General features: G+C 36.8%; 1 protein-coding gene across 1 annotated transcript; it reads right to left on the minus strand.

The window, feature by feature from the left end:
• Positions 1 to 4156: 4156 nt before the first annotated feature.
• LOC306760769 (dehydrogenase/reductase SDR family member 11-like) lies at positions 4157 to 8797 on the minus strand. Its single transcript, XM_079246756.1, has 7 exons — positions 8614 to 8797; positions 6538 to 6747; positions 5918 to 6012; positions 4928 to 5057; positions 4672 to 4764; positions 4528 to 4593; positions 4157 to 4412 (listed from the first exon to the last, which is right to left on the minus strand). The coding sequence occupies exons 1-7, from the start codon at positions 8743 to 8745 to the stop codon at positions 4371 to 4373; spliced, it is 768 nt and encodes a 255-aa protein (XP_079102882.1). The 5' UTR covers positions 8746 to 8797; the 3' UTR covers positions 4157 to 4370.
• Between the last annotated feature and the right edge of the window lie 2455 nt (positions 8798 to 11252).

Here is an 11252-nt window from a genome sequence, read left to right on the forward strand (position 1 = left end):
TGCTACATTAAGTAATAAAATTTCTAAGTGATTCTGAATGTATGCCAAACTAACTGCTTATGTTCTGTGATAAAATAAACATATATTTTCTTATACCGCAGATATCTTCAAGCCTGGTCCTTGAGGGCCAGAGTCCTGCAGGTTTTACTGTATGAAAATGGGATAGAATGTTTCTTCTCATTTTTTTTTTTTAATTTCATTAGCATAGACAACATAAATAAATAAAATATTGACTCCTGTCTGATAAATTTAAACTAATCTTTAAAAAATAAAATCAGGTTGACCTTTTCTATTTTTTGGCTTCATATAAGCTTGTTTAATCAATAAATATAAATATAAATAATCATATAAATATTTATTTGACAAAGGCAAGGTCTAAAAGGTATCAAATTAACTTTAGATGGATAGATAGATAGATAGATAGATAGATAGATAGATAGATAGATAGATAGATAGATAGATAGATAGATAGATAGATAGATAGATAGATAGATAGATAGATAGATAGATAGATAGTTTTTCATATTTTTCATATTTCCTCCAGCAGGAGACTGCAAGCTGCTGAGCACCTGCACACTACAATTTGAAATTATTTACAATATTCAACTAATCAGAAACTACAGTATTTGTAATATCTACACTATCAGTTAAAGTTTGAAGACATCTGAAATGATAAAATCTTCCAATACTAATACAACAACACATGAGCTTAGATTGGAAGCTTTCTGAATAACTGAGAAGCACATTTAAAATCAATCTCTTTTGCCAGCCTTAAAACTAATCAGCTTAACCTGAATTCATTTTTATGTGTGATCCTTCTATCTTAAAAGGCAAGAAAGCAAGCTGAGGAAAGTTTTTATATGCTCTGTTGTTTCCAGGGACTGCAGACTTTGATCCCTGAGTTGCATCCCCGACAAGTGGTTTTAGGGAGAGGTCGCATTCTCCACACAGATTAAGTGCTCATTACTTCCACCATTTCAATGCCAAAATTGTAATAGCTAGGAAGGGGCTAAAATCCCTCTGGGTCAGCTGACTCTCACATGCTTACATAAGACGACTTCATCAGCAAAAGTTCAGGTGTGCAACAAAGACCTTGTTCACATTTTTCACCTATAAGATGAAATGTGTTGTACTAAGGAGCAAAGTTTTACTGCACCTAATCAGTAAATATTATAATCAGTAGGTTTAAGGGGAGCTTTGAAAGTGCATTTTGGTTTCATGATTGTGTCATATGTAACTGCATACAACATTAGCATCACTGGTTTGACACATTTATAATGACGATCCATCAAGATCGTGGATTCATTTTGCAAAGAACCAAATTGAAACTTGGCTCTGCAGAGATTAAATGGCTACATACCTTCTTGAACTGAACTGCTACTGGATGAAAAGCAGTAGTGGATACTAAATGGACTTAACATGTCATACTGATAGAGAGTCACTGCCTGTATCACCAAAAATGATCTACAATGAACATTTTTACTTGGTAAACTTGTAAACTCATGCAGAAAGTTGGGAATGACTAACCACTGCAACAAATACACAGCAAGGACAACAGGCAGTCTGACAGTCCTGCTGTTAGTAGAAAATATGTGCAGTATTTGACAATGAGGACGCGTGAATTATAAACTGGTAACCTGGGTCAGGCTTAGTAATGTTCATTATGTACTTATGTATTAGACCGTGTTTCTCAATCCAGGCCCTCAGGACGTGCTGCCCTGCATGTCTTGTGTATTCCTACTCTAACACACCTGATTCAGATTCACAAACTTCCCCGTCAAGTTCTTTGCAGTCCGTTAACAAGCTATTCATTTCATTCAGAAGTGTTAAAGTAGAGTTTCCTCCAAACCATGCAGTTCAGTGGGTCCTGAAGCCAAATACTGAGAAACACTGTGTTAGATCATAGTTATACGACAATGAATGTGTAGCCAGTTCTGATATATCTGAACCTGACAAAACTTTCTTTATGTATAGAAATAAACAGGAATTCATTTTTGGGCCTTGGACTGTGGGAGGAAGCTGGAGTTTATGGAGAGAACCCATTCATGCAAATGGGGACACAGCAAATGAACACACAGAAAAAAAAGCTCTGGCCATGTTTAAAACCAGGAACCTTCTCACTGTGAGGCAGCCATTACATTACCATACAGCCCCCAATAAAGAATCCAATAACCCATTACGCTCACGAGCAGAGCAGAGATTATTGATCGAGAGAAAATTATCTGAATTGGTTAAGTCAGCAGATGGTGGAGAACATGCATGTACTGATGAAAGAGTGAACAATTTTAAGCCCACAGATGGGATGACAAGTGTCATTTTGTGATGCCAGCGACAGATTGGGTGCAAATATTAACATGGTTTCTAAAAACAAAGCAACATGACACTGAAATACTCGTTTTTTAAATTTATTTGTCATTTTTCATTCTCTGCTTTACTTTGTACTTTTCTTTTTATTGTACTGCTTTGCAACTCCATTCATTCATTCATTTTCCTAACCGCTTAGTCTAATGAAGGGTCGCGGGGAAGCTGGAGCCTATCCCCGCAGTCTCTGGGCGAAAGGCAGGGTACACCATGGACAGCTCGCCAGTCCACTGCAGGGCCATTTTGCAACTTTATGCACAAAATGTTAATGAAGAAAATATGGCCCATTTTTGTTTTTCTATTTCAAGTATTTCATTAAACAGGCTTCTTAATCAGAAATACTGAGTCATAAATCAAAGTACCTCGCTTAAAGCTTGTACTCAATAACCTTCTCTCACCTTTCGAATCTGGTGTAGGGGGGCTGTCTTCTTGAATGCAAAACAGCAACACGTCTTCTTTTGCTTTGACACAAGTCCAACAATCAGGCTTTATTCGTGGCTAACAAACATGGCCAACTGCCCCCATTTCCTTGACTTACATCTTTTGTTTGGGTGCAAGCAGCTGCAGCATGGCACAAGAAGCGATCCTTTACAAAGTTTGGTGCAAGTCACCAAAAGTTGTCAACATTTGTGCATGTGTACTGTTGTAGATTCTGCATGAATGGTCATCATTAGCATAAGAAAGATAGAGGGTGGTGGTTGGCCGTCTCCAGCTAACCTCGGTTTTCCTGTGGAAACTCTCCTGGCAGGTCTTTACACGCAGAAACAAAGATGGAGACCGAAGCAGGTTTTTCTTTCATCATTGCTTCCTGCATGTACATCAAACAGACTGGTGAGGGTTTTTTTTTTGCAGAATATCATGTTGTCGTACACAATGTATAAACATCGCATGAAAACTTTTCAAGCCCTGCTTTTAGTGGCCCATGCAGTTATTATATATCATTTTGAACAGCATATTTTTGTGAATGAAGATAACTTTCATGGCTGCAGTGATCCCAGCAGCCCATGTGTGCAACTTTTTGTTTCAACAAAGGTGGAGTCTGCAAAGTTGTCGTGATCCATAAGACCATGTTAAATGGGACCATCCCAACATATTTCACTAAAGTTTAGTATAAAGTACCTTAAAAAAATAATGTCATGTCCTGCCCTGTGGACTGCAGGGAAAATATAAGGATACTAAGGCAAAAACATCATACCCGGATGCAGTTTAGTTCTCTAATTTTCTCCCCTCTTCTTTGGTTTGGTTAAATTTACTGTGCCTCATTTGTCAGGTAATAGCAAGGGTAGGCAACTCTGGTCCTCGAGTGCCACAGTCCTGCAAATGTTAAGAGTCTCTGTGCTGCAATACACCTGGCACACATCAGACCTAATCAGCAGACTTGTGCAAAGCTTGACATCAAACTCTGCACAAGTGTGCCAATTAGCCATTGATTTGAATCAGGTGTGTTGCAGCAGGGAAACTCCGAACATTTGTAGGACTGTGGCACTCGAGGACCGCAGTTGCCTACCCCCTGGGTTATAGGTATGCAATAATGTACTTGCGGCCTCTAGTGGGCAAAACCTGGAATTTTTCATCTAATTACTTTTGATAATAAATCTGATGTCCAATAGTTTTCATTAACATCCTGAAAAGGAACAAACAAAAACTTTTACATTCCTCCCCTCAGAAATGCAGAGAAAGCATTTAATTTCTTTCAGGTGACAGCGCTAATCACTGCAAATATGTACCCATATATTGTAAATCTGACACAAAAAGAAACACAGATATTTGCATCTTCCAATGTTTTGTACTGTTTATTTCCTACTTTACATGACAAAAAAGTGTCATCTGTACCTACAGGTGTCAATTCCTTGTTTTTAATTATAAAGCAGAACAATTAAAGAAAATCTTGTCAATGCAAGACATGTCATTTCTTGCATTGGTGATTAGTTGTCATTTTTTTTTAATCAATGTAGTGATCAATGAAGAATTTAATCAGGAAATGACATCAGCTGTCACATGGTGCTACATTATGATGTTTGCTGAACGGATCGCATCTGAACGTCTCCAATCTAGAAGAAAAGGCGTAAAAGTTATCTAACTTTTCACCTGGAATAAAAAAAAGTGCATTTTGAAAAGGTGTAATAAAAACTATATAAAGCAAGTAAATAAGGAAAAATAAAGTACCTGCACATGAGGAGGGGCACTCAGGACGTAAGTAACAGCGTTGGCAACGTCTATTGCTTCCAGTGCCTGTAAAAGATGATAATTAAACGAGTGGTAACATCACATTTATATCAATAGTGCAGCAGAAAAGCAGAAATATCTGACCTTATACTGAGAGTATACACCAGCAGCTTTCTGTGCATCTTCACTGAAGAGCCGCAGAGCAAATTCTGTCTCCACTAAACCAGGGGAAATGCACTGCAGCAAGAAAGAGCAGTGTGTGAATCTAGATGTACAAAGCATGTACTGTTAACTGTGTGAGATGGTCTGGGTTGAACTGATCAGCATGGAATGAACTTAATGATACACACTCCTGAATTAACAGAGTAGCACGCATTTCTTAAGGGCAATGAAACCTTACAGAAGCTCGGATATGACTGTTTGCATCCTGCAGCTCCTGCCTCAGGGCCTCGGTCAGGGCCGTCACAGCGTATTTGGTAGCCGTGTAGAAATGTATAGCAGGATTAGGAAGCACACGATGTCCACACATGCTGCAAGAGCAAACAGTGCACAAGCTGTTAAATTAGAACATCATTTATCATCAGGTCATGATGTGCCGTCACCCCACAGTGCAAGGAAAATCTCCAATGATGAGTTGTTTGTACTTTTGAAGGCATTTTTATGGAGACAGGATAGAGACATACATCTTGTAGCTTGTATGTTATCAGCAACTCGTAACACAATATTTATATGTGTGAAAACAAGAATGAAGAAAATTTGTGTCTGAAATTATGGACCAAATTTACAAATCCAAATGAAACCCACAGTGCATCAGTTCTGTATGTCTGAAGCGTCGGTCCCCGCCATTCATATAGATTTATATCTTACTGAAAACTGACCACCGACAGAAAGTTGGAAATCTGTTTTATAAAAACACATGACTGTGATGAAGTCCAAACATGAAGAGTTTTCGTTACTTTTATTCACTCATTAACACTTACAAAGTTTGGTCCTTGTCAGATGGGTAACAATGTTTGTCATGGAAAGATTGCTGGACTCTGACTGGCTTGTCCTTACCCTGTCACCAGTAGTGTTCTGGTAGATAACATTTTTGAACAAATGAGGAAATCTAAATCTACAAGAAGTGTTTTTCACAAGTATATCAGTGGGTATTCAGTTCAGTCCTAAAAAGGGCCACAATCCAGCAAGTTTTCCATGTTTTCCTGCTCCAACACATCTGAATCAAATTAAATGGATCTAACAGCCCATCAGGTTCTGCACAAATACTCATTCATTTGAGTCAGCTGTGTTGGAGCAAGGACACATGGAAAACCTGCTGGATTGTGGCTCTCATACGTCCAAACTGAGTAACCCTGCTTTACATTATTTGTAAAATAAAATAAAACTGCACCTGTTTATGTTAATGATGTGCCCATCATCAACATTTCTTTCTTTCATGGATTGGTACGCTTCACGAGTGCAGATGCTCAGTGCCAGAACATTTACCTGCAAAGGCAACAATAAAGACCATATCTGGAAGAGGGATACAGATTAAAACAGCAAGTAAACCTCACTCTGAATTGTTTCTGTTTGTGCCCAGGAAAGCATTTTAGACCACTTTGGAAACTGACTGAGTCGGCACAAAAGTGTTTTGGAAGCATTTTCTTAGCTTTGTACTGTCATTGGGAGATAAATTCATCAAATGAACAGAAGGTTTACGCAACTAAAACTTTTAACTTTATGAAGTTCTTGATCTGTGATAACTTTTTGACCCTGTGCCACAAAACGTAAAGTCTGAAGTAAGTTGACAATAATCAGTATAATTAGTAAATAATCAATGAATAGATTTAATGTGTAATCCACTGAAAAAACAAAGACATGACTGTAGAAGCCCATAGCAGGCAGCATATATATGCTTCTAAAGGCTAAGAATTTAAGTTGATTTCTGGGTTAAATAAATAAATTAAATAAAAGCTGGATTGTGATCACATGTCAAAGCAACCACAAGTTTTTAATAACTTGCACTCTTACATCCAGCATGTTCTTCCAGCCGCTGGTTTTACCACTCAGTAGAGTCTCTGGGTGGGCCAGGCCGGCGTTGTTGATGCACACGTCCACACCGCTGTGCTGAGCTTTGATGACTGAAAACATGGCATGAATCTCCTCCTCATTGGTCAAGTCACATTTGATAGGCACCAACAGACCACTGTAACCTGCACTTTGACACTCTGCAGCCAGTTTCTGAAATGACACAAAGTTTTTGGTTTATTTTTCTATTTTTATTTTATTTTCAATCAGATGTGTCAGCAGAAAGTGTATATTAAGTAAATGAGAATATTTTAGAAAGAAAAATGACATTTTTTTAAATGTTTTCTTATATCATCTCAGTTGAACTTAGTGTTTTAAGGGAAACATTATCAAAGTGTAAAATCAGGAAATGTCAGGAGATGATAAGTCACACAGAAGATGGTGATTGTTATCCTAAAAACTTTATTTAGTGACTATTTCTGCATGAAAAGACACTGCTGCCTCTTTTCTTTGAAAGGTTAATATTTAACTTCATTACACTTTTATAATGTTGGTGCAGATATGATTGGTCTCGGTCTGCCAGGCCATAAAAAGATCCATTGTTTGTATTTACTCAACCTCACATCGAAGTGTCTTCATGGTGCACTTGTTTTTTTCCCCCATAGTCATCTGACCTTAAAATGACACAGCTTCATTCAGTCATTATCCCAACCGCTTCGTCCAATGAAGGGTCGCGGGGAAGCTGGAGCCTATCCCAGCAGTCTTTGGGCGAGAGGCGGGGTACACCCAGGACAGCTTGCCAGTCCTTCGCAGGGCATGACACACCTTATGAAATCATTTTATAATTCATTACCACTTTCTGTGGTGATCACCTGGATGAGAAACTCAGATGTTATTAATCTGCACATAAATTCAATCCATGTTCGAGTTTGAAGATTCCTGGATATGAGGACATTTTGGCGTTTTCTTTTTAAACAAAAAAATGATGTGCTTTAAGAATCTTCATTTGTCTATTATCAATGATTATATTCAAAAGAAAAAAAAAAGAAGAAAGGAAACTAAATTAAACTGGTTTAATGGGTGACATGATAGAAATAAAACAGCTTTATCCCTTTAATGAGACAGTGTTCCTTTGTTTTTACCGCTGTGATTAACAAGGTACTTAAAAAGTAGGACACACTCAGAATAACTTTAAAGCTCGCCTATGACCATCTATAGCCACACAAAACAGTATTTCACTGACAAGATTTATTGCTGTTGTTTGTTAATCATGAAAAAAAATGTAATAAAAGATGGTCTCAATTCAACCAGTGATCACAGGGACTGATAAGTACCCTGGAACATTAATTATGCTCCACTTTAATTTTTTTTCTTTAAATCCAAGAAATATACTCCCAAATATCATCCATAAATCTATTTTTAATGCTGATTGAACAATTTTATTTTATTTTATTTTTTTGTATTTGCAAATGCCTACAACATAAACACAAAACAATGTTTTGATATCCATCATTTTCTGACTTTTGGTGCAATTTCTAATATTTTTTTAGTGCATCTAACTTAAAACATGACTTTAAAGGCATCCATCAGTTACATAAAACTACTATTTTTTTCCACTGTGCTCAACAAATTTCACATTAATATCAGCAGTCAGATGACAGTCATGTGATGCAGATGTGTTGAAATTTTTCAGGAGCAAAATTAAAAATGTTTTGTGTGCAGCTGATTTGGAGTTAAATGAATAACCTCAGAACATGTTTTTTTCACTATCTTTGGGTTTTTTAGAATACGCCCATTGCAATGTTTTGCCCATTGCAACATAAGTCTGACAGCACAAAGTTACCAGCAAAAAATATCTTTTTTTTTTCTTTCTTTCTATGACTGTGTTATATTCTGAGCAAATCTCACAGGAATACATTTCGTTAAGTAAACAAATGTTTTTCGTCCCATAAACTGTCTGTCTGCAAGTTTAGCTCAATAAGCCACGAAAGCCAGCCTTAATAATGCCAAGTGTTGAACTTGGACAAATTCCGACTTAATCTGAAAATGATTTTAAACAAGTTTTACTTCGGAACAAACCTGTATTTTTCCCACGTCCCTGGCGCAGCCCACCACTTTCATACCCAACCGGACCAGCTCTCTGGCTACAGCCGCCCCGATCCCGACCGAGGCTCCGGTCACAAGAGCCACTCGGCCCTTCCAGCGGTCCATTTCAGCAGGTACGAAGACGAAGAGGAGTTTGTGTCACAACAACGCTGGAGAGTTTCACAGTGGTCACTATATTCTGAACGCAGGAGGACGTAGACGAGAAAAGCAATACGTCAACGTGTTGCGTTCACGAACAACTCTGTAAATTTAGAATTGAAACAAAAAAGACACACATTACGACAGTAATTCGTTCGGAATTTTCCTGAACGCGTCCTGTATATAAAGTTAGAAAAGTAAACTAAATATTTAAATCTTTCGTACGTCATTTTATTATTTCTTTTCACAAATTCAGACTTCTCATCTTCAGGAATTTGCTGTGTAGGCCACGTATGCTGATTTGTTCTAAAATTCATCATCCTTATTCTTTAGCTTTATTATCTTATCAAGTTTTGTGGTGATTTCAGTGTTGGGATGAACTTGTGTGAACAGTAGGATTAGTTTGTTTTGTTGCATTTTTATAAGTGTTGAATCCATTTAATTTGAGTCAGATGTGTCAGGTCCAGTTCACCAATTCTTTTTTTCTTTTTTTCTTTTTTTTTTTTTTTTACATCTTTAAGCTTAATATTGCTATGGTATTGTATGAACTACCCCATATTTATTATTAGCACATCTAGTTATTTGTGGGTTTTAGTTCTATTTTGGTTTCGCTCTTGCTGATTTTCAGTTTCTAGTCTTGTTTTATTTATTTAGTCTATATTTTGGCTTTTTGGTTTGCCTTTTTAAGTTCATAATTCTTTCTTGTTGTTTTCTTTCAGTTCTGGATTTGTTACCCCTGAGCTGTCTGCAGTAATGTACCAGAAGAATTAATATTTTAGTTTATTAGGTTAATTTTTTTTTCTTCCTGTTTTATTTTGTAGTTTGCCCCGTTGTATTTTTAGTTCATTTTACTTTCTGTTTATGTCACAATAGGTCTTCAGATGCAGGTTACCACACCTCCTACTTGGTTATTTGATTCCTCTGTATGAATATTCATTGGTGTCTTTTGCATGTTTCTACATTCCTGTCTATCCTGTCCCAGTTTGTCTTTATGTAATCCTAACTGTACTTTATTTATCTGTTATGAGTTTTATTTACTTGCAGTTGTAGTACCATTTGTATCTCTGTTTTTTTTGTGTGTTTTGTTTTTTTTAAACAGTATTGAATCTACCTGCCTGTCTCAAGGCAGTTGTGCTGGGTTTGAGTTCTTCCTAGTTGTTTCCTCATGGCATGACATGTTTTGAGTTGTGTAGTCCTTTTAGCAGAGTTAGCATTGTGTCCCAGCTAAATGTAGGTACACAATGAAAATGGCTGGATTTAGGCTGTTGCTGAAAATTGGTGCAGGTTCTTTATGACAACACAGAGTTAATGGTGTCTTTTTCAGAGGGGACAAGACTCTGCCCTGTAATCTAATAAAAGACTGTTATCTTATAGATGACATAAAAAGTTATTTTTAAGGTTTTCCAGCCTTGATTTCCTATATTTTAATGTCTAAACTTACTAAGCAGTGGCAATGTATGAAATATAAAGTACAAGCTGATATTACTGGGTTGGACTGGAGATGCACTCGGATACTTTTGTTGGCAGTCATGACTACCACCAAGCTTCCCCAACTCCCAAATACCTTTTGGTTTGTATAAATTGATCTAATTTGTGAGTTATATTTGTATATACTTAAAATAGACTGATAAGGAGAAATTATTTTCTTCATGAACAGATGATTGAAATCAAACTTAGGTATTAAAGGACTGCAATGCTGTGGGTTTTTGTTGTTCTGCTGCTCCAACAGCTGGTTGTCAGGGAACAAAGTAGTTACATAATAATAAATAGGTTATAAAAATCAGAAATAAGATCAACATAAAGTCAGAGATTAGTTTTTCTGAAATTTTTCCAGCACCACTTCATTTTACACCCACTAGATGGCAGTATCAAATTGGATCGTTTTAAAAACAGGCAGCAGTTATATGAAATATTTTCAGTGTTTTTGGTGAATTAAAATCAACTATGTTTCCATATTTTGGAGTAGTGTGACTGTGCAACATTTTATTTATGAATAGTTAATAAATAAAAACCCATTTTATCATAAGAAAAATTAAAGTTATTGGCAAAAATGTGGTATGATGACTTTTTGCAGGGGGAGTGTATAAACACCTGATAAATTCAGTTTCCTATTGTTCCAGTGTAGACCAGTCTAAAAATCTCTTTCTGTATTCACTAAACGACTAAGTTACTTTAACCATATGCATGCATATCTGCCTATTTTGGCTAATTAAATCTGAGAGCAATTATCAAAATATAATGATATCAGGACAGTACAAGGATTATAGGTTCTCATGCCATTAGATGCTGAGTGTCACTCCACCTTGACACTATCTATACCACCCTAAGTCACAGAGGAGATCACTGTGGATATAATCCCATGTTGCACAGGAATAGATGTCTGATGCAAGCACAGCCCTTGGTGCAACAGTGCTGACATAATCTGCAGGATGCACAGTCATGTTGTCCTGCAAGAGGTTCATTCCCCATTGTTA

This window comes from Telmatherina bonti, assembly GCF_933228915.1.
Source record: "Telmatherina bonti genome assembly, chromosome: 9".
Classification (NCBI taxonomy): domain Eukaryota; kingdom Metazoa; phylum Chordata; class Actinopteri; order Atheriniformes; family Telmatherinidae; genus Telmatherina; species Telmatherina bonti.